This window comes from Condylura cristata, unplaced genomic scaffold (assembly GCF_000260355.1).
Source record: "Condylura cristata isolate star-nosed mole 26May11 unplaced genomic scaffold, ConCri1.0 scaffold00004, whole genome shotgun sequence".
NCBI lineage: Eukaryota > Metazoa > Chordata > Mammalia > Eulipotyphla > Talpidae > Condylura > Condylura cristata.
This window is the reverse complement of record NW_004567105.1, coordinates 15,090,873-15,114,387: the sequence shown is the minus strand read 5'-3', so window position 1 is coordinate 15,114,387 and position 23,515 is coordinate 15,090,873. Positions and strand designations below refer to the sequence as shown.

The window sequence follows — 23,515 nt, the reverse complement described above, 5'->3', positions numbered from 1 at the left end:
CTACCATAGAAATAACAGGAAAGATGGAGAACCAGATTGGCCAGGGAAAAAAACAAGAGGTCTGTATGAAGATGATATAATAAATTAGAGACTTTGACAAAACATCTGCACAGAAAACAGAGTATGGTTCTAGTGAGATGGGCTAGATAGACATAGAGATGTGGGAAAAGGTCACATCCTGGTTCTAGCTAAAGATGCTTTTGACATCAGAGGATGAGATGTGGAAAGTCACAGTAGAATTAAAAAGTGGGAAAGAGAAATCAAGGGTGCTTAAAAATTAGCTGTTGTGATTTACTAAATAATATTGCTTGTAATCAAAACTTAACAATTTGTGCATTCAGAAATTGTAGTAACCTAAGTGGATGGCTCACAACCGTTGATAATTCTACCAGAGCTAGTGACCACCAAGCTATAAAAACTAGTGAAAAGTCAAGGGGCATATATTATTACTCAACATATATGCTGCTCTTTAGCCCTTCAACCTACAAGAACATACATAGGTCTATAATTTGAAGATCTTTCTTAGGTTGTTTTCTAATACTTCTTTTTCATGTGTTGAGAATTCAGACATTAAATCTGACTTTGAATGAATCTTTGTTATTTAGCCTAAACCCAGATGTTTTATTATAAGAAAACTGGAAGGGGAGAAAACCTATTTATAGGGGGTTATTAGAATTTTTTTTAAAAAAGCAGTGCTTGTACTTATATGGTAACAGTTAAAACTGGCTTTGTTGTTCAGAAGTGAGGTTCCACAAGAAGCAGCAGAAATTAAAAGGATCTTATTGGTAGAGTGCATGATGCTCCTAGTTGAAGGCTGCTTTTTTTTGTGGCAGAAAGTTTATAGTAAGTAAGATAGTGTAGGATCAGCCTCCCTAAAATGTTTAGATAGGCTTTTCTCAAGATGTCGAGGTCAAGTTTTTTCCGATACATGTCATTTGGCATATGGAGTTGAGGTCACTCAAGGCCCTGGGTGTCTCAGGAGAAACTGTTAACCCAAAAGAATGAAGAATACCCAGATGAAGGGTCATTTCCAGAAATAATGTTTAATCAGAGAAACCTATCTCAAGGCTGGGCAAACATCTAGAGGCAAGGTGTTGTCCTATGAAGTCATCCCCTCCTCTCTCCTTGACTCCTTCACCCCACCCCTTCCCTCCCTTTGATTTGGTCTTTGATGTTAATTTGTTTGCTAGTCCAGTCCAAGAAGTACCCAGAGGATGGGGGTTTTTCCCCTTTTGTCCCTATGGAAGATAGGCACAAATATTTGAGAATGAGTCATAGAACTTAAAATACAAATTATTCCTTTTTATTGTTGAAAAAAGGTGCCCAGAAGCACTATTTTATACTCAGGGGGAATATTGGTGTTTAGCAGGAAATGGAACAACATCTTCCTCAATCTGGAGCTCATCCAGATGGATTTCAGAGACACTGGGGATATCATAGACTTAACAGCTGTTGTGGACATGAAGATGGAATCATTCTAATGCCAGCAAGTTATGTGTTTAATGGATGTGCTGCCAACTTCCTGGTAACATGGTGATTGGCTTGATGAATATCCTGTGGTCCTAAAAGCTCCACTATTACAGATTTGAATTGACAGAGTTGGAGATTTATGAAAATCACTGATAGAAAAATAGAATAAATCTTTAAAGCATACTTAATAAAGTTCAAATCAGAGAATTCAGACTTTGTAGAATTAAGGCAAAAATTATTAGGAAAGATTCCTTTTTCTTTTTTTTAAAATGTTAACAAGTTAAATAGGACAACTTCATTTTACCTATCTTTCTGACCTTCTTTCTTTTTGTGAATTACAATAAAACCACTAGGAAAATGATTATAAAATAGAGTAAGTGAAACTACTGCACTATGGGATTGGAAATACCAGTGTTTCTCAAGTTTTGGTACTTGATTCTTAAAAAGCCCTAAGTTATATGAATGTGATAACATTGTGGTTTTTAAACTCTGCTCCAGCCACCCTGGTCTCCTTGCCGTTTCCTAAATAAACCAGGCCTATTTCTACCTCAGGGCTTTACAATTGTATTTTCTACCTAAATCTTCTACTCCTTATGACTTCTGTAGTTCTTTAACTCTGGGATTTTCCCCTTTCAAATGTCACATTTCATAGGAGTTTCCCTGGTTACCCTATTTAAAAGCCTACCCCCTCCCAAGCACATCTTACTCCTGACTCTGCTTTAATTCTGTTATGTTAAATAGCATTATACTAAGTATTTTACTTATTTGATTACAAGTTATCCTTTTCTGCAAAAATGTAAGCTCCTTAGAGTCTGGGATTTTTGTCTTTGTTCAGTTACTATATTTTCAACATGGACACCCAATAGCAGTACTCAGTAAACATATTTGGATAAATTCATAAAGAACTACAAATTAGTAAGGAAATTACAAGCAGGAAATTCATGAAAGAGGAATCTCGAATGGCCAAGGAACTCAAAATTTACTAAAAGTAATTGTTAGTAATTAAGAAAATGCAACTAAAAATGGGGAGATACTGTTTCATACCCATCAGATTGGTAAAAATTGAGATACTTGATAACATTTACTTAGACGTTCCATAAAGGCCCTCCCTGGTGGTACAGTGGGTTAAAGCACAGCACTATGAAGCTATCGTGACACTGCAGCATGAGTTGGATCCTCGGCCGGGGGTTAACCCACATGGCGAGGCAGACTTCTCCTGATCTGCCACTGCACCCCTCAACAGTGTATTTTAGTAGATCTGCCTGTTGTGCTCCCCATTCTGTCTCTGGTGAATCCTTTCCCCCCTGCACCTCTGGCCTATACCCCAGTTCTGCGTGCATATATAAATAAGTCTTTTTAAAAAAAAAGTTCCGTGAAGTACCGCTTAGCTATGTGTAATGGTTTCATACTTATGGAAACCACTACTTTATTGAAACTCACTATAAAAGTCCCATCATAGAACTCAAAGATTGTTCCTATTTTATTACAAATAACTACTACTCACTATCACCAGACCTGGAGACATGATATCTAGTTATATCTATGGTCTTACCTGAATGTCGAAGGGCAGAAAATCCTTGCTCATCTTCCCATTCCCAAGTTGGCTCGCTCTTATTGTGCATGGAAGGGAACTCAGGAATTTCTTGATACCAGTCTGTGTCTGTACTGCTAATTAAATGGAAAATGATGAATTTAGCAAGGAACTTCCAGGAACTTGCCTGAAATGAACATATTTATCGAGATTTAAACCTTATCAGCTACTTTCCCATTCTTTTGCTTTTCAGAAATAATGTTGAAGAAAAATAAGTGCTTAAGAGTAATACTTTATTTTGCAAAAGTGAACTAGACTGTCTCCAGAATCTCACAAGAACAAAGTTCTTGTTTGGCAATTTGACAAAAATTCTTCACAGAGTTCTGCAAACACATCTTGGCTCTACTAACAGCAAAGAAGATTTTCCAAATCACTACCAGATCATCACAAAATCCAAAAGGCCCAGAGAGAGAGAGAGCAGAGGCCATGCACTCACCTGCTAATGCAGTCACCTGTGAGAGGGTCACAGCTCCCCGCACAGTCACACGGCCTGCAGCCGTACTCTCCGAAGCCCCAGTACCCCACCATACACCTGTCACAGTGTGGCCCTGCCACCCCAGGCTTGCAAGGGCAGTCACCATTGCTGGGGTCGCAGAACATCAGTGAGCTGAAAGGAAGGACAGCTGATCCAACTGGATGGCAGGAACACCCTACAACAAAGAAGATACACCAGCACCCATGAGCAACTGGATTATCTATGCAGAGATGAGGCCCAGCAATCCCAAAGTGGCTACCCTGCACCACCCAGCAGACCTCTGAGGCGCTTTCTCTGTCCACTTGGTGTACTGCTCAGAGAACGAAAGCTAGTAAAGGTACCAATAAGAAGATATAATCAGAAAAGCCTGTCTGTTACAAAATGAGCCGCATAGTTTCTTCTAAGATTAAAGTCACTATGAATGACCTTTGGTTGAAGGTGTTGAAAATGAATCAGCAAAGAAGACAAAGAAGGAAAGGTTATTGAGAAAGGTAAAAAATAAGAGAAGATAATGTTCTGGAAGGCAGTTTCCAAAAAATAAAGGCAACATCAACTGTGTCAGATGCTGATAGGTCCAGAAGATGAGGGTCAGGGATGGATTGTTGCTTTGACAACATGAAGATCATTAGTGTATTGGACAGAAACAGTTTCAGTGCAGCAATGAGAGGACTCAGAAGAAAACATGAGTAGAGGAATTTGAGCGTGAGAATGGTAATTCTTTCGAGGAGCTTTTCTATAAGGCACATTAGTGGTGGTAGCTAAAAGTGAATGGGAATAAGAACTCAAGAGAAGGTAGGGTCAGTAGGAAGTAAGGTCATCAGATGTGATGATAAAGAGAGTAGACAAGTGAGTGAGAGACTTAGGAAGTGAAGTACAATTGCTAGGTGGCATAAAAGCCACAGTTGGGGTTAGCAGTAGTCATGAATCTATAGTGATGTTAGTCCGTACAGCTGAGAGAACTCAGGCTTGTTATAGGAAGATGACTGGATGGAGTTTAATTTGCACAGTGCTTTGGCCTGAGTATTTTTCTGCCCCCCCCCAATTGATATGGTATGTGGAAGTGACGGTATTTGACATGTGATGGTATTTGGAGGTGGAGCCCTTGGATCTGGTTATATGAAAGAAACCCAGGATGAAATTGTTCTTAGAAGGGATGGAGAGCACAGAGCTCTCTTCTCCAGGAAGATTGTAAGCTTGCCACCCGAAGACCACACTCGTCAGAACCAGACTCTACTGGCATTATAATCTCAAACTCCAGCCTCCAGAACTGTGAAAATACATGTTTCTTGTTTAAGTCACCAAGTGGATGGTATTTTGTTATAGCAGCCTGAACTGACACGTGCCATTCTATCCAGCTCCTGAGACGAGAGTTCACACTCAGCCATTTCTGCATCTCCTTGCTACTAATTAACAGCCCTTCCGTCTCCTCTCTCAGTTCTCTCCCAAGCCTGGCAGTTGCCCACTGCCCATAGTTTGGCAATCCCCAACACTTTCTTTGTTCCTGAGATAGCAGAAATTGCTAAATAAAGTTTAAAAAATGTGCTTGTAGGGCCCTCCCTGGTGGCGCAACGAGTTAAAGCACAGCACTAAGAAGCTAAAGCCACTTCCGCATGAGCTCGATCCCCAACCTGGAGGTGACCCACATGGTGCGGCAGACCTCTCCTGGCCCGCCCTCTGCTCCTCTCAGCCGTGTACTTCATCAGTAGGCCTGTTCTGCTCCCCACTCTGTCTCTGGTGAGTCCCCTCACCGCCCCTGGACCTCTGGCCTGTACCCCAGTTCTGTATGCATAAATAAATAAATCTTAAAAAAATTTTGCTTATAGGATCATCACAAGTTCATGTACTCTTATCTCATTTGGCTCTGATACTAACTCCATCTCATTTTTATCTGACCTTGACAAAAATAAAATTCATCACAATGGTTATTCCCAAATTTTCCCAAGCTTTTAAATTCACCCAAATTACTTGGCTGAAGAATAATTCATGGATAAGGTCCTTTGGATAAGCTTCTCTCTACATCAAAATTTCTTTATCTTCAGCTTTCTACTTTTCTATGAGAACCAAGTGAGATAGAAGAGATCTTGATTTATGGCCTTGCTTCTCACAAAGGTATGTAATCTGGAGCAAGAAATTTAGCTTTCCTAAACCTATACTTCTTCAGTTAGGTATCTACTTCTCATGGAGATTGCATGATGATGAAATTACATCAACAAATCAGAAAGAACAGTGCCTGATATCTCTAAGGCCAACTTTTCCTGCTAAGTCTCAATATTCAAAAAACCATGTTTTCCTATACCTTTCTGGTAGGTTTTTTTTTTTTTTGCATAAAAGAACTGGGGTGTATGCCAGAGGTTGGGGGTAGTTAGAGGATTTACCAGAGACAGAATGAGGAGCAGAACAAGCAGACCTAGTGAAGTACACTGCTGAAGGGAGCAGGGGGCAAATCAGGAGAGGTCTGCTATGCCATGTGGGTCACCTCCCTTGCTGGGGATTGGATTTATGCCACAATGGCTGCTGATAGCTTGATAGTGCTGAGGCTTTAACCCCTGTGCCACCAGAGAGGGCCCTTTCTGGCAACTTTTTAAATTGGTTGTTTTTTTTTATCATTAAAATCTCCATTTGACTTCCATCTGGTTGTGAATCTCAGCTAGTGACTAATGTGTGACTTCTGGCAAGAACCTAGCATCTCATTATCTCAGTTTTTCTGTCCATAATTTGGAAATGATAACAACATCAACCCTTCTGTAGTTGTAAGGATGAAAGGAGATCTAGCATGTAAAGTACTTGGTGTCATGTCTGATTTATGGTTAATTAATAGTGAGTCATTCAATAAACAAATCTTGGAAAGATATAGGATGTATGCTATAGAAGTAATAGCACCAACTCTCAAGGAACTCATAATATTTTGGGGGAAACAGGAGTAAACAAAAAAACTTGCTTACATGTGGCAATCACTCTTAAAGAGGTCTGTATGAAGTGTGAGGGGAGAACAGAGGAAAGGAACACAGGATGAGACAATCACACAGGGCTCACAGTGGAGGGGTATTGTACACAGCTATGCTGATCTTAACAGATGAGAGATTTTCCATTTGATAGGAGGGGGATCAGGCAGTTGCTTGTTCCAGCCTGGTCTTTGGATACTCTCTCCATGGCATTTCTTTTAAATAATCGAAACAAAATTTAACTGTGGTAAAAAAACATATGCCATGAAATTTACCAGTTTACTAATTTCTTAGTATAGAGCTCATCCCCATTGCATATTATATTTCTGCAATTGTAAGTGTAAGCTTTCAGTGCTTCCTGAAAATGTTAAGCTTTCATGCCTCGGTGTTCCAGGTTGTGCTGGCATTGCCTGTCCCCATCTCAACTCTGATATGCTCCCTTGGCCTCTCTCCCTTCAAGGAGTTAAGCTTTATCCCTCTGGACTGCCTCTGCTCTTTGTATATATATTCTATATTTTTGTTTGTTATTGCAGTATATTATTTGTTTATATGCTGTCTTACAACTAGCCTCTGAACTCATTGATGGATCTTTACCTTCTTATTTTTGTTGTTTAGGCTCAAGTACAGTATCTGGTACATAGTAGAGGCCTAAGTAAGCATTTGTAGGTTTGATGTGAAGGACATTCCAGGCTATGGGAATCATAGGCGAAAGGGCATGGCCTCTTTGGGGAATGTGAAAAGTTTGGAGTGTCTGGACTGTACACTATGAGGAAAGCAGCTGAAGCTGATGAGGCAGAAGAAAAAGATGGAGAGTCAGGTTTGCAACCACATTGTTGAATGGGGCTAACCTGAGATTGGAATTTTGTCCAGTGATATAAAGAACTATTAGAAGTAACTTTTTTAAAGGCAAAATTATGACATAGTTGTTTAGTTTTGACAGATACTTGGGTGGCGTTGTGTGAAATAGTCTCCAGTAGGGAGATGGCAGGAAAACAAGGAAACAGGAAGGAACTAGGCTAAGATGGTAGATAAAGAAATAAGAGCAGAAGTTAAACGGTGAAATTTTGTTACTGAGTTGGAGGCCATCTGGCTGAGGAGCAATGCACTGCTGAGGGACAAACAAACTGGCAACAATTTTAAGGGTTTTTTTTTGTTGTTGTTGTTAAAGATTTACTTATTTGTTCATACAGAACTGGGGTATAGGCCAGAGGCTCAAGGGCGGCGAGAGGTTTCACCAGAGACAGAGCAGGAGCAGAACAGGCAGATCTATGAAGTACACTGCTGAGGGGAGCAGTGGGCGGGTCAGGAGAGGTCTGCCATGCCATGTGGTCACCTCTTGGGCAGGCGGGAATCGAACTCATGCTAAGTGGCTTTAGCTTCTCAGTGCTGTGCTTTAAACCACTGCGCCCCCAGGTTTTTAGTTTAAGATTTTTAATTTATGAAAATCACATTAATTACAAAGACTTAGAACATAGGGCTAGAACCGGTTAGATACACTGGAGCATGTTAGGGATGGAGATAGGGGAGGGGAGGAAGAAGAGTACAAGTCCAGAATTAGAAATATTAAGCTTGAGGTGCCTTAAGGATGCATTAATAATTTATAATAGAAAACTGGAAATAATTCTCCAAAGGTAGGAGAAAAGTTGGGATCACAAATATACTTTTGAGAGTTGCCTCCAGTGGGGATTAAGACGGGAAGAGAGGGGGAGAGAGCACTAGATGAGATTTCCTGGGGAGAGTAGAGTGAGATGGCAAGACAAATAAGGATGGAACACTGGAGGACACAGATAGTCCAGGCAGTTAGAGGAGGGGTAACTTGTACAGAGGAAGGAGAAGAATCAAGAAAGTATTTGATGGAAACTAAGGGATGAGAAAGTTTCAAGAGGTTAACAATGTCGAATAATGCAGAATGCACAAGTCACATAAGTAGCGTGACTTAATAGTAGGCCAGTCAGACTGTCAATCAGATCATTGGTGCCCACTGTGAGGATACTGGCTGGGGGAGTGGAGGGAGTAATGGTATAGCATTCTGCTTAGATACTTTTCCATTTATAAAAAATCAATAATCATTAGAACAGTGGTTTTCAAAATAGCAGGAATGTAAAAAGTTTGCAAAAATTCTTTGAAGCTTGTATCTGTGAAACACTCTACCTTCCTATGCGCTCCTTGGTTGAGAATCACTATGGGAGAATATAATTAATATAACAACAATATAATTGATATAATTGATAAAACAACAAACATAAATAAAATGTAATAAACAAAATGTCCATTTTTTTGAGGCAGCAATCATTACTCAACAAATATTAATGAATTATGTGCTAAATACTATGCAAACTCCTACATATCTAATTTGAATAGGTAGTCCTGGCCCTTGATGAGATTCATAGTTTAGAAGGGAGGTTATCTATAATGCATAGATAGATAATCTTTCTACTATTAGCAATTTCAAGCCTTACAAGGACTTGACCTCTTTTTACTACCATATGTTTTAAAACCTACATGCATTTCAGGAATGGCCAGAGAAGAATGTGATTCTATCTCATGCACTAGTAGATTTCTGTCATTGTGACTTTTTTACATAATTAAAAGATAAAATACCATTTGGAAACTATGCAGAACTAGCTCCGGGCAGATGGGCTGACACCTTTCACTACATACTTTCCCAGAATGCACACTGAAGATTGCCTTGCATACCTGTCTCTTGGCTAGCAAGCAATAGCTGATACATGTAATCAACACTTCTCATTTTGTTCCAAAATGCAAATGTATTTTCTTCTTGCCTAGATTCTAGTTCAGGTTTTGATTATCCAACATATATTTCTTACTGCTTATTGATCCTAAAAGGCAACCCAAGTGCTGACCTAAGTGTGATGATTGTCAAGTTATAATGCAAAGTGACATGAATTTTTAACTTCAGTTTTGTCTACTTGTTAGACCTAAGACCTTAAAATAAAGATTTAATTCTCAACATAAACAATCAGTGTTAGTGCACTTGGAACTTAATTGTTTTCTTCATTATGATTTTTGGCATATACAGTTGGGCTAAGTTTCTCTTAAAAGTCAAAATGATGACTTGGGCAATAACCTGATATATTTGGAAGCTATGTAATCTTTCCATTTATCACTCATTATTAGAGTAATTAGGCCTCTTCCCTACCAAAGAAAGATATTGTGCCAGGATATTCTCACAACCATCTTGACAAACCAAGATAATTTAAAATTAATTCCTAAGTATTATCACAAGGTTTCTTTAATAATGCAAACGACTAACTTTAAATAGTACATTCTGTACTGCAATATGCTGTTATAAAGAAACCTGAAATTATAATACAAAATGTTCAAAACACAAGAGATAGAGAAATGGTAATTTGCACAAGCTTTCATAACAGATTCCCTTCAAATAATGGACTATAAAAAGAGTTGGTAAAGGAACAACCTTCAGGAGTTAGACTAGATGAGTTCAAATTCTGTTTTAGGAAGCTTATTCTTCATAAGGCATTGTGAAATTAACCTTCTCAGGTCTCATTTTTCTCATTGATGGTGTAAGAATAATACTATTTATGCCATAGGGATGTTTGTGTAATATTACATGCTATATTTATTTAACAATGTATTGGCCAGTTAGTGGCACTAAATACTCAGAGAATAGCTTATTCTTTGGATGAAACAATTAGTTTTAAAATGCCTAATATTCATTCATACATTCACTCACACGTTCACCATAGTTCTTGAACTTTGGTGTTCATTTGAGTTATACTAGGTGTTGAAGATACAAAGAATACAGCCCTATATCTCTCAGGTAAGGAAGAAGTATGCAAGTAAATAATTACAGGACTATAAATGTTATAACATGATGCATGAGAACACAGAGAAAAACAATCATTTGTTTTTCAAATAGGCTGAAATTTCTTACTTTGCACCTGGGAGGAATTTGGTGGCAAAGAACTTTCTTGACTACTTTAAATCCTCTAGAATTAGGTTACTCTCCTGTTACATGTTCCTTTCTGTGGATAAAAAGAATAATCTGCTATTATTTTCATTTTGTGGATCAGCATATGAGAAAAAGCTGGGTGTGATATATGGTCCTTCTGCTTATAGGGTGGTGCCCTGCATTTTAATGTCAGCCAAGAGCCTGGACAGCCACCAAACTATGTGAACATAATACATAGGCAAATACAAGTCCAAACTGGCCAGTAAAACTTGCCCATATGAAATGGACATTGCATATGAAATAGATAATCATGGCTCCTTTTTTCTGCTGAAATCTTTGGTAGTGGTGTCAAGGAAACCATTGGCGCCTTTTCATCTTTTCCCCACCTTCATTAGAACTCTAGGGGACAGTCTGCACTTTAGAGAGTAAACAACCAGTTGAGTTTAACATCTTATCCCTTTTAAATTGCCAGAACTCCTTAACATCACCTGATGGTACCAGCTTTTGCTATTCCATGAGTAAAAAAGCATACTGGCAGCAAAATACCCTAAAAGTATTTGTTCTTGATTTAGCTTTTCTAAAATCAGAAACCAAAGTTCAAGACCCTTGGCTGGGAAAGAAGCTGTTGTCAAGCCCTTTCACCCCTGCGTCGTGGCGGCTGCTTCAACAGCGCCTCTCAGGCTCGGAACATTGTTTACTCCTGAAAAGGCCAAGGCCCTACAGAGTCTCTGATGGGGAATTTTTTATATCAAAGCCACTTCAAAAGCTGTCCAGCTGCCTGCTGAGGTTCCTAGAGGGAATGGGAGTTAAGGGAGATAACTCTGAGATTCAACTCTAGACAGAAAGGAGGGTGAAGCTAAATATGAGATAAAATGAAGCCTTCTAATTTTTTTTTTACTGCTGTTTTCTCTTTTACTTCTACTATGAGCTGCTTTTGCTAGTGGAGGAGTAGCTATACAAAAAAAAAAAATGTAGACAAACTCTGCTAAAGTAGATTTACTATCCTAGGGAACATTTTTCATCTGATGCTGTATTATAGACATTGTATTCAAAGATAGCTAGTTCCACAATATTCAAGGTTCAAGTTAATTTTGAATACAATAATGCTAGAATAAATGTAATACAAAAATAATCTAAAATAAGATTTGTCTATCACTTACAGAAATGCAGTGTGTACTTTTATTGCACACGAATTGTACATCCCACACAAGAGGGGTCTGCTTAGGAGTCCATCATTCCTGCCTCTGATGCTTAAAAAAATGTATTTCAGTAGATTTCCCACCTGTCTTCTACAAAGTCTTAAATAAGAAATGCAAAATAAAAACTAATGTCATACCCTTTACTTATTTTTTTAAATATTGGGGTTACACTGATTTGCAATACTGCATGTGTTTGTACTGTCTTTTTTTTTTTTCAAACACATCATTTGAAAAGATTTATTTATGCATACAAGGACTGGGGTACAGGCCAGAGATGTGGGGGTGGGATGAGAGGATTCACCAGAGACAGAGTGGGCAACAGGACGGGCAGATGTAAACTGCTGAGGGGAGCAGCAGGTGAGACAAGAGGTCTGTTCCGCCATGTGGGGCAGCTCCCTGACCCACAGGGGATGGAACGTGCTGCAGAAGCTGCCGCTGATAGCTTTGCAATACTGAGATTTTTATCTTGCACCACAGGGAGACTCTCACCTTCTCTACTTTTAATGTTTTACAATCCAATACTCCTGGGTTGCTACTTCAGCTAGAGCTGAAGAAAACTTTTTTGAGCATATATACAAGTTTTATTGTGGGAAAATTTTTGGTATAACATTGGACACTGTATTTTGCTTTAAAGACTCTGGTTATATCTCGCTTCATTGTCTTGTCACTGAAGAAAATTTCTGGTATTCCCAGTCCACTCAGATACTACGTAACCAGGCACCTAAACAGAAGAAACTGGTGTCATCCCTAATTCCTTTTATCTTTGAGAAAAATATCCTTATAGACTCTAGTTATGTTGTATCTTTCCTTTGAATGTGACTGGTCCCTGGTATAATCTGTCATGGTATCCTTTTCTTCATGATTTATTGCAGTTTTAAATTATATATTTACTTGGTAAATTTATTTATAGCTTGTTTCCATGGGATTAGGGACTCTGTTCACTGCACACAATGATTAGGACAGGCCTACCACATAAAAACCACTTAATAAAATGTGTGTTGAGCTTTAAAAAATGGATGAGTTAAAATCACTTAAATATTTCATAGTGACTTCTGGCTTCTGGTATAACCTCTTTATGATTTTTTGGGCCTACTTTCTGTCTCCTTAGTACATTCTGAAGGTGTGGAAGGTAGAGTACATGTTTTCATCTCTGTATCCCCAAAACATAGGACTACGTGTGATCCATTTTAGGATTTTGCTCAATTTTTTGTTGAGTGAATGAATTTACCTCTCAATAAGCAACAGCTATAAAATCATTTTATGTTTGGATGAACCTCCTAAAAGGCACATATCATTTATATGTTTTTATTTATTTTATATGTAACATACTTTATGTTACTTAGTACTTTAGTACTTAGATACTAGAAACAGAAAATGCAAAAGAGAACAATCACAACAAATCCATAGGAAACTAAAGTGGCCAAACAAAACAGATTATTCTGATTCTTCAAAGTACAAGACTGTTGCCTATAAGAGTGTAAAACTACCTTGATATTTAATGCTTCAGTTGGTTGAGTTTTATTATTTATTATTTGAAATAGAATTTCTTTCTCTAACACTGTAGAAAAAGAAATGCTTTTAGAGCACCACAGCAAAATGCTTTTAGAGCACCGCCCAAAAATGCTTTTAGAGCACCACAGCAAATTTATTTTCACATTCATCAATCTGAAATTCCTTTTCTTCAGTTTCAACCAATTATATCTAATTATAACTCTTTGTTCTCTAGGTAAGTATGTTATTTTTTTTGCCACTCCCCATCCCCCTTTTCAGTACTGGTAGAAAGTTGTGTTCTTCCTGAAAAATGTGCTAGTTGGTCAGAAATTATTTATCCTCTTTCATATTTATTCATTAGTGGCTGTCTTTTCTTGATGGCTTTTTTGGTTTATTTGGAATTTATCTTTCTTTCCCGTACTAAGTTATAAAAGCAGTTCTTTAGATTAAAACTTTACATGGTTACTTGTCAGTAAGCAGGGTCTGACTCAAAACGAAAATACCTTAACTAAAAAACATGACTTAGGTAAAACATATTTGTAGCATATATAAATAACTATTTCTGTCTGCTTATCAATGAAGACTATAGTGTGAACGTAAGTTCATTGAATCTTTTGGGTCTTTGAATCAAAGTTTTGAGCTCAGACTAACTTGGGTTCAAATCCTAGCCTTGCGTATGACCAGTTGTATGAATTCGAACATATGATGTGATCGATTTAAACCTTAGTGTCATCATTTACTAAGTACAGATTCTCAGTTGCTTCCAATATAAAACAAAGATGTCTGTATCACTTATAAGACTTAAAATAAACTCGTGTGGCTTTGCTAAAACTATAACTTGAAAGAAAAGGCTCACTAAGCCACTGCTGGAAGAAATGCTAATGCTCCTAGGTGAATAATCATTTTTTGAGATGAACTGGAGCAGAGGTGTAAGGATGAAAAGTGGAGGATGCCTTTGAATCCTTTGATGTGCCATTGTGGTCGAAGGTATTCTGGATTTAATTAATCTAAAATTTTTACTTTAATTCAATTTGAAGGAAAAGAATGAGTTAGAATTAGAATGAAATAATTGTTAAATAGAGGTACAAGCTAATAGGAACACAGAGCTAATGTTCTTGTTAGGAACATTGTGAAAAGGTGAAAGAAAAACAGGTGTGGTGAAATAGTCACTCTTTCAAGGCAATTGAGTTTCCATCAGGACAACAATTTTCACCTAAGCCAGTAGGGGGGGTGGGGGGGGAGACAAGAAGAGAGAAATATCTGGATGGATGAATGGATGATAGGGCTCTTTCTTGACAAAGATAGTTTAATAGTTAGGGTAACAGTTACTAAGTAGTAAGATGGTAAATACTTGGTTTGAGTTTTAGGGAAGAGGGACCAAGTTTATTTTTATTCACTTTCCACTAAAAGGCAATTGACTGCATTTATTTTGGCCCACCAGGGAGGAAGGAAGGGCATGTCAGTTTTCCAAGAGGTTGTTTACTTTGAAGGAGAATGAATCTGCTTTCTTTTCCATTTGCTGATTTTTCTTTAACTATGGAGAGAGACTATGCAATAGTTAAAAAACATGTCTTGACATAAAAGTCAAGAAGTTTATTGTAAAGGAAGAACTGGCTGTTTCCTAATGAAGAGCACTAATTCTGTTCTATAAAACATTTGCTTCAAACATCTGTTTCAAACCATGTATTCTAAAGTAAGATCATTTTCTATAGAAAATTTCATGTCATGAAATAGCTGTTAATAGTCCATACACAATCAAATTCTCATCAAATGCTTCATATAGCATTTGTTGGTAAAGGAAGGGAGAAAGAAAAAGGGGACTTCAAGTAGAATTGAATCCAGTGACTACTTAAGTCCAGCATAAGGACATATTAATTATAGTGTTTTAATGCTATGCTTTGAAATATGTAAATGTAGAGGTAAAGGTAACTTGTCAAAGTAATAGTAAAATAATTTTATTATAAATGTCAGTAATGTTACAATAATTCACCTTAAAGTGGTAAAAAACAAAAAAACTATATACTATGAATAATATGGAGTTCTCTGAATGGAATTATCATGTGCATACTTTATAATTATTATGTAAAAACAGACATCAGAATTCTACCAGCAATTTACTTAGAGAAAAGTAGTTTATACACTAAGCCTTTCTTGAATGAGAGAAGGAAATTGAAATGGATACATCCAGCATTTCTGTCAGTCACTGTGTCAGAAAAAAACATGGATAGCCAGAATGTTATTGATCCTTTAGGATTTTCTGTCAGAGTTATGCCCAATTTACTGAATAGAGTACATTATAGTAGACTATTAGTTTAAAATCTTTCACCTAAGAACGAAAGTGAAGAGCTTACACTAGAAACTGGACCAGTATAGACAGCCATTTCCAAATGTTGGTCAGGAGAACAAAAGGTTGAAAAGGAATCACTGATAATACTTTCAAAAAATTACAGACTTCTGTCCTCATCCCTGTTGGAGACTCAGATTCACATCTAGGCATGGTTCTGAGACTTTAGATTTTCAATACATGTTCCATGTGATTCTGACCCACAAACAGATTTAGATTTGGATGTCACTCACGAGAGAGAAACAGAGCCTGAGATCAGGAAAGGGTAACATGAAGATAAGGTAAGATTTTTCTTAAGAAGAGAAAACACCCCCTTTTGAGTTAGAGTCTATTTGGGTCTTTCTGACCTCCTGAATTAAAAAAGATAAAAAATGTGGCAGCTTGAAAGTGACCATGGTGGATATATTTTAATCACAGAAATTGGCCAACGCTACAAGTACAGACTTTTAATTTCCCCCTAGAAAGAAAGCCTGCCATTGTCTACTAGGGTTATTCTCTCGTTTGTCCTATGATTGCCACAGAAAAATCTATCTAGGTTATAGGATACCAAAGGTATATAAGGAACTAGAAGTTTCAAGTGAGTTGCTTTAAAAGAAAGTGCTGTTTTAGAATAGGAAATATAGTTTCCTTCAAAGTGCCTCAGTACTCAGTGATAATTAGATCTCCCATCTTACTTCTGCACTTTAGCAACCAGCAAATTTGAGTTTTCATTTCTGCACTCAGCCCTAGGTTCAGCTGGAGAGATTCACTATTCCCTTGTGTTTACAGACCTTAAATGCACTGTCCTTAAAAATAATTTATTTTTTGAGTTGTAGAAATAAATTCAGTTTCACTAGCCTTTAAAGAAAACAAACAACATCTCTGGAATCCTCAGAAGTGATTTCTTAGCTACGGAAATGTGTAGTTGATTGTTTGTCTCACAGTAGAATGGTTAAAGTTAAAATAAAGAGGAAGTCAGAACAGAGATGAGTCAATTGCTCACAGGAATAAATTGGTTGGCCCATAGATTTGGACCAGGACCCTGTTTATTCAGGTTTGAGGAATTTATGACCATCAACTAAAAGTGTACAAATAAGGCCCGTAACATTAGAATGATGCTTTGCAGGAGAATGAAAGGGAAAACAGAGTCTGGAGCATTCATAAGACTGATACATACTTGGTTTAGTTGGCAGGGATATAGCTAGCTACCTGTACACAGAATCCCAAGATGAATGCCAATACTTACTGAATGAACTAGATCTGCACAGGTTTGTGCATATGATTATGGATTCTGTGAGGAAGAATAGCTACAAAGAACTATCAGAGGCATTTCTTCAAGGAAATCTCTCCCTAATTGCCTTCACCCCACTCCCAACACTCTCCATAAAGTACTTGCATGTCTCTTCTATGGTACTTTTCTCATATATTGGGGTTAGTAATAATATCTAATAATATCTACATCAAAGTGCTTCTGTGAAAGTGAAATGAGGTTAGTACATATTTTTCCCCTTGAGCAGTGAACAAAAAATAGTTGATACTCCAAAAATGTCATTATTATATTATTGACATTCACACAGTGTGTAGGAGTGAATGTGCTATTATAAATGTAAATTTCTTCCCATCTAGAATGTGTGATCATTTAGGGAAGACCTTTCCATCTTCAGAGACCTAGTATTTAATACAGAGAGGAAACAGTCAAGTGTTTCCTGAATTAATCAAGTGTGATTAATAGACTTCTAGTAAATTTTGTCTGGGTGGCTGTTTCAGGTTTTCTTTTCTTTTTTAAAAAATATTTATTTAGTTAGTTATGCATACAGAGCTGGGGTACAGATCAGAGGTGCGGGGTAGCAGGGATGAGAGGATTCACCAGAAACAGAGGTGGGAGCAGAACAGGCAGACTGACTGAAATACACAGCTAAGGAGAGCAGGGACCAGACAGGAGAGGTCTGCCATGTGGGTCAGCTCCCTGGCTGGGGATCTAACTCTTGCTGCAGTGGCTGCGATAGCTTCATAATGTTGTGCTTTAAGCCACTGCACCACCAGGGAGGGCCCTGCTTCAGGTTTTCAATGGTTTGGGCTCCTAAGAGACAAACTAGGATGTAAGGGAGAGAAGGACTTTCATGCGCTGGCAGTCCAATACTGTAGATCGGCCAAGTCTAGTTAATACTATGTTTGTAACTATTTCATTGATCTGAATATAAGGTTTATTTTTCCTTTTATACAGTTTTATGCTCAAGCACTTGGAGATGACAAACAAAATCCAAGAGGAATTTTCAAGGCTATATCTTCCCCATTGAAGTCTTATATAAGATTTGGCCAGTACACAGTAGCGACATTTTCTATTGTGTCCCACAGAGCATGTACCACTGATGCTCTGTAAGTAAAGCATTCTCTGGTTAAACTTCAGAGACACCTTTTACAGATAAAGAGGCAAACTTGGTGAATTTAGACATGCCATATAGCTCATGTATAATGACCATTAGTATATTAAGGACACTGAGAAATCCTCAAGAAACATTGATTAATTCTCTAATTCCTAAATTTGAAGGCTATAAGTTTCATCTTATATAATTCCTAAATAATATCACATGGAGTTGACATTCCATGATTCAAACTTTGGAAAGTACTGTACTATAGAAACACAGTTGTCAACATTTTCATGTTTTCTCAGTAAAGCTTTGTGTAGCTTATTAAAAATTAAGTTAGGCCTCCCTGATGGCACAGGGGTTAGTCTGTTAGTCTGACTGACTATTGCCAGTCTCCCCCTCCCCACCAGGGAGCTGACCCATGTGGCATGGCAGACCTCTTCTGTCCTGCCTGCTGCTCCCCTCAGCAGTGTGCTTCACTAGATCAGACTGTTCTCCTCCCCACACTGTCTCTGGTGAATCCTCTAACCCCTCACAACTCTGGCCTACACTCCAGTTCTTGTATGCATAAATGAATATAAATAAATCTTTAAAAAATTCTAAATCTATATTCACACAGCTAGAGAGGCAAACCTTGATGAATTTAGATGCTTGGGCAATAATGGAATGTTCTGGCTAATTTAAAAAAATTAACTGTAAAGCAAGCACTAAAATGCATTTAGCATTTGAAAATTATTCTGTAACATTGTCAAATTTTAGTGTGATACAAACACCTGGGACTTTTGTTTAAGTGCCTATCTGATCCTGTAAGTCTTTGCTGGGATCAAAGCTCTGTCTTTAGCAATCAGCAGGCAGATGATGCCAATGGGTCTGGTCTTTGGACCATACATTAGGTGTCAGATTACTTTTCTGCTTTTGTAAGCACAGTGAAAGAATTATAATAAAATTGTTATTTTAAATAACATTGTACATGTTGTTGATGGAGCCACACTCTGAGATAGTTTAAATTTTTTAAAATATCAGTTTGTTTTCTTAATAATACCTTCCTCATAAAAATGAAGTGGGAACTAATGGGGAGAAAAGTTTGGATTGTAGCTGTATCTCGATCAGCATCTGGCATGAAATCTGGCACACTGTAGGTATTTAGTAAATATTAAGGGCATTTCTTTTTTTGCCATAAATTTTATCAGAGTTAATAATTCTAGATTTGACAGAGGGCACGCCTGCTAGGAAGGGAGTTAATGATATGAAAATATTACTAAAAAGTAATGAAAATGCAAACATGTTGGACATTTTCATTGCACAGTAAGCAACATATTATGGAGTATAGCTAGGGAGAAAGAACACACGTATTACCAAGTATGGGCCTGTCCTGAGTTCAGGAAAGGGAAGAGAAAAACCAGAGTATTCTAGAAAGAAAGGTGCCAATAAGGAAACCCTATTAGGGAGTGAACAAGTCATCTCTGCTCAGAATATGTGCTAGAATAGTTAGAAAGTGAATGGAGATAGGCCTTCCTTAGCCATTTACCCACTGGGTCTAGAGACTCTCTGAAGAAGGAGAAAGGAAGCTACACAGATTATTCCTGTAATTCATCCACCTCCTACAAGTTCCATTAAAAGGATTAAATTAGTAGCAGTTATTTTTATAACCCCCCTACTTGGCACATTAAGTATTATGTAAATATTTATTAATTAGGTCTGATTAGCAATATGACTTACTTGTAGAGATTGCTAGCTTCAAATCTTTCAGTAGCCCAAATGCTAGTGAATCCTATGATAACTTAAGGGGTTGAACCACTAAACCAGACAACTATGTTATATTTATCATTTCAGCTTTCAGGTATTTTTAGAATGTGCTAATACAGTCTTGATAGAGTTGTCATTGCCATGCTTTGGTGCCTTTGATCTACTGACAGTGGTTATTGCCCAAAGTATGCAAATTTGGTAGGCAATTACACTAACGGATGCTTATTGACTGATTATCAACTACCTGTGGATAGTTTATCTACTCCATGTTAGTGGCAAGGATGTCCAAGGTGCCAGATAGCCACACATCTTACTGGTCTCCATATTTCTTTATTGCCCTCACCCCTCCTTTTTTTTTTTTTGCCTCTGTGACCATATGAAAAGTTTCTCAGTTTCCAGGTTATATTTTTCTTCGATCTTCTCCTTTTTGGTACTAGTTGTTCTCTCTGCTTGGAATAACTACCCATGTTAAATTAATTTCTATTAAACTTCATATCTTAAGTCAAAAATCAGAGTTGTGCAAAATTTTTGTGTACATGGTGTTAAAAAATCCTTAAGAAGGAGCACACAAGGATAGAGGTGGAATAAAAGGTCTGCTTTAAAATTGCTTTGATCTAGAGCATACTCAGTCCTGATGCCATTTTGTACAGGATATAGTTAAATAGATACATGTATACATGTGTACCACATCCTCACCGGTAGAAATGGTTAAAATAAGGGGACTCCCTGGTGGGTGCAAAGGGTTAAGACACAGCACTATGAAGCTATCAGTAGCCACTATAGCAGGCGTTCAATCCCCGGCCAGGTTGCTGACCCACATGGCACAGCAGACCTCTCCTGTCTTGCCGCTGCTCCTCAGCTGTGTTTTTCAGTAGACCTTCCTTTCTGCTCCACACTTTGTTTCTGGTGAATGCTCTCACCTCCCTCCCCCCACCCTACATCTATGGCCTATATCCCAACTCTTGTATGCATAACTAAATACATCTAAAAAAAGAGAAATATTATGAGGCAAATCCAGAGTTAGTTTCAGTGTTGAAAGTGAGCAATGCCTTCCACAGCTTAAGGGAGAAATCTGCTAACCAGTGAGTCTACCAATTTTGCTATTCCTGCCTGATGTTAAAACTGCATTCTTCAAGAGCAATAGTTTTTCTTTTAAATTAAAAAAAAGCAAAGATTTTAAAAGTGATTGTTTCCCATTGTTTTGCTCCCTTCCTGTCACTGATTTTGAGCTAGAACATGGAGTCCTTGATGCACAAAGGAAGGGCAGGAGCACCAATCTGCATTAACGGTCTTGGATTCTGTCGTCTAGTAATTTCCGGGTTGATAGACATATGACTACTCACGTAGATAGATGAGCTGATTGCTCACATTGGACATTTACCTAGTTCCCCAAGCCCCTTCACAGTCACATGTTTTAGACCATGTCACATGAACTGGACAGGTCTTTGAAAAGTCTACTCTTTATTTCCCAAATAAACGTTTCAGATTTGAGCCAACAACAACAACAACAACACACACACACACAAAAGAACAAATTCTGTAAGAGTTTAATATATGAGGGAAGAGCAGGAAATTTTTATTCTTTATATGAATTATTATGCTCTATGTTAGTTTAGACAAGGGCTATGTTAGAACAGTGTCACAAAGGACAATCCTTATGAAAACGACCTTGTGGTTTCTCAGTTGTATAAGTCACCATGCAGATGACAACTAGAGTGGCCAAAGGCAACTATTCTTTATTTCATCGACTTGGGTCCATGTGTGGTCTAAGTTCTACTCATATATTTAGTCTTGAGATGGTCACAGCTATATCCCCCCTTCATCATCTTTTTATATTATTCAGCTTGTTTTCCAAAGTGTAATGCCATAGGAAACAATTTTATTTCTTTGAGGGTGAGAAAGCAGATTACTTTTATAAATATTACACAATTTACATCTAATAGGTTGAAAATTCTTGCCATTTATCAATGAAGAAGTTAATTAGTATATGGGAGTGTACTGTCTCAGAATTTCATGAACTCTCAGGTAAACAATAAAGGATGGGAAAATCGACTACTTTTGTAGAAATCACTCTTTCCTCTAGAAAGCACTTACTTTTGCAAGCGTCTGGAGCAGAGAAGGGTCTCCGGAGGTCCCGGTAGAAGCCTGGTTTACATCGTTGGCAATGCTGACCTTCTGTGTTATGCTGACAGTTGTTACAGACGCCACCACTGCGATTCCCTGATGCTTCCCACACATTAATGTCAAAGTGACAGGTGTCTGCATGCCCATTGCACTTGCAGGCTGGAAAAAAAAACACAACAACAACAAAGGATAACAAACAATTAAAAAATAAAGTGACAGCTTAAAAGTGACAGTTTTTCAAAGACTCAAGTGGTTAAAAATAGGACACATTGTTTGAGGATCTTTAAAATGCTATTTTTTAGTGTACTTTTTATAGTACGAGAATCAAAATAATGTAAAAAGGTATACAGTGAGAACTCAAGTCTCATCATCTACCACTTTCTCTTGTTTTCAATAGTCTCTCTTCCACCATCCTTCCTACCCACCCTCCCTCTCTTTACTGTTTCTTTACAATTTTTAATTAAAATAATTAAGTCTTATTTGCATTCAATCAACAAATTATAGACTTTTCTACTTAGGCAGAGATACTCCAGTTATCTTAGTAACTGAGGCTGACATTTTGTAAAGGCTGAGTGACCACCTGTTTTTTTTTTTTTTCTTTTTACCTCTTTAATGGTAGTACGTCACATTTCCATTCCTGCTACTTGCCAAGACTAAGTGTTATCACTGAAACCCAGATCTTGTTTAGAAGCTCTAGATTGACACTTCAGATAGTACTGAAAATGACTATTTTGCAAGTGCAAGCCTGAATTTACTTTCAATAATGATCTTGAAAGGAACCCTTTGGTGGACAGGAGCTAATAAATGGGCAGATAGATTGATATACCATTTATGAAGTACTTTTCCTTAGCTATTGTGGCATTTTGGTAAGTTCACATAGACTTCTATAGAAGCCTCAGTTTTCTTATAGGAAAGGCCTGCAGTGTTCTGTAGGTAGCAATTTTTCAAAGGTTATCAATCAGTATGTCAAGTGTCCTATATGTATCTGTGTCCTATATGTATTTAGATATGCAGTTGGTTTTGTGGAAAGGGCCAGAATGGCACTCGAGGAATTTAGGAAAAATTCTTTAGATTCTCTTGATGAGTGATTTAGAATAAGAATTCAGATTTTTGTGGAGGTTGATTGTATTTGAAAATGTCTGTATTATTGTTTTTCCATTGTTTCCGGGGTGTGTTATGATATTTTGAATAGATTCATTACCTTCCAGAAGCATATTATAAGATAATTTAAGATTTATGTTTAGAGGAAATCCTTTACATTTCCTAGAAACTGAAATAAATCAGTTGCTGTTCCAAATCATGTATGGGAAAATAATTCTCACAACTTTACCCACAGCATTTGCCTTTCAATCCTTGTAAAATTTGGGTTTGTGTGTGTAGACACTGTATATTCTGGGAACATGTTGTATTGCAAAGAAAAAAGTTTCATCCTTTTGAATTAATCTCCAGATCTCCTACCAAGAGTTAACCTTAGTAGAGCAGTCTTATGCTTGACTAACTGGCTTACTTTCAAATCTGATTTGTCATTTCAGATTATCACAAGTGAAAAGGGAGGCACTCAGGTATTATGGGAAAAGGTATTTATTTCTGAGTTATCAAGTCCAGACTCTATCATTTGTGAACAATCAAGTTACTTAATCTTACTAAGCCTCAGTTTCCAGAGTTTCTAAACTGAGACTAACACCATCTGCTTTATAGAGTTGTTCTAAAAGCTAAATTCAACATAGCTATTTTCATGATTATAGTTCAATAATTCAGCTGTGAAGGTAATTGCCCACCATAATCCTCCATTGCGCTAATGTCTAGCCATGTTTTTTGTTATGTCAAATTCTCAAAGAGGGCGTGTAGGTCCTC

The 23,515-nt window shown here is 37.5% G+C and overlaps 1 protein-coding gene across 2 annotated transcripts in view; it reads right to left on the bottom strand.

Annotated features, from left to right (window-relative positions):
- Positions 1-23,515, bottom strand: part of NTN4 (netrin 4) — a 100,898-nt gene that overhangs the window by 14,361 nt on the left and 63,022 nt on the right. Inside the window, exons 5-7 of one of the 2 annotated variants that reach the window (XM_004675796.1) lie at positions 21,632-21,820; positions 3,498-3,711; positions 3,023-3,138 (exon numbers count right to left, since the gene is read on the bottom strand). In XM_004675796.1, the coding sequence (XP_004675853.1) occupies positions 3,023-3,138; positions 3,498-3,711; positions 21,632-21,820 (519 nt within the window). The remainder of the gene's footprint in view (positions 1-3,022; positions 3,139-3,497; positions 3,712-21,631; positions 21,821-23,515) is intronic. The other variant, XM_012720697.1, reaches the window with a different exon arrangement.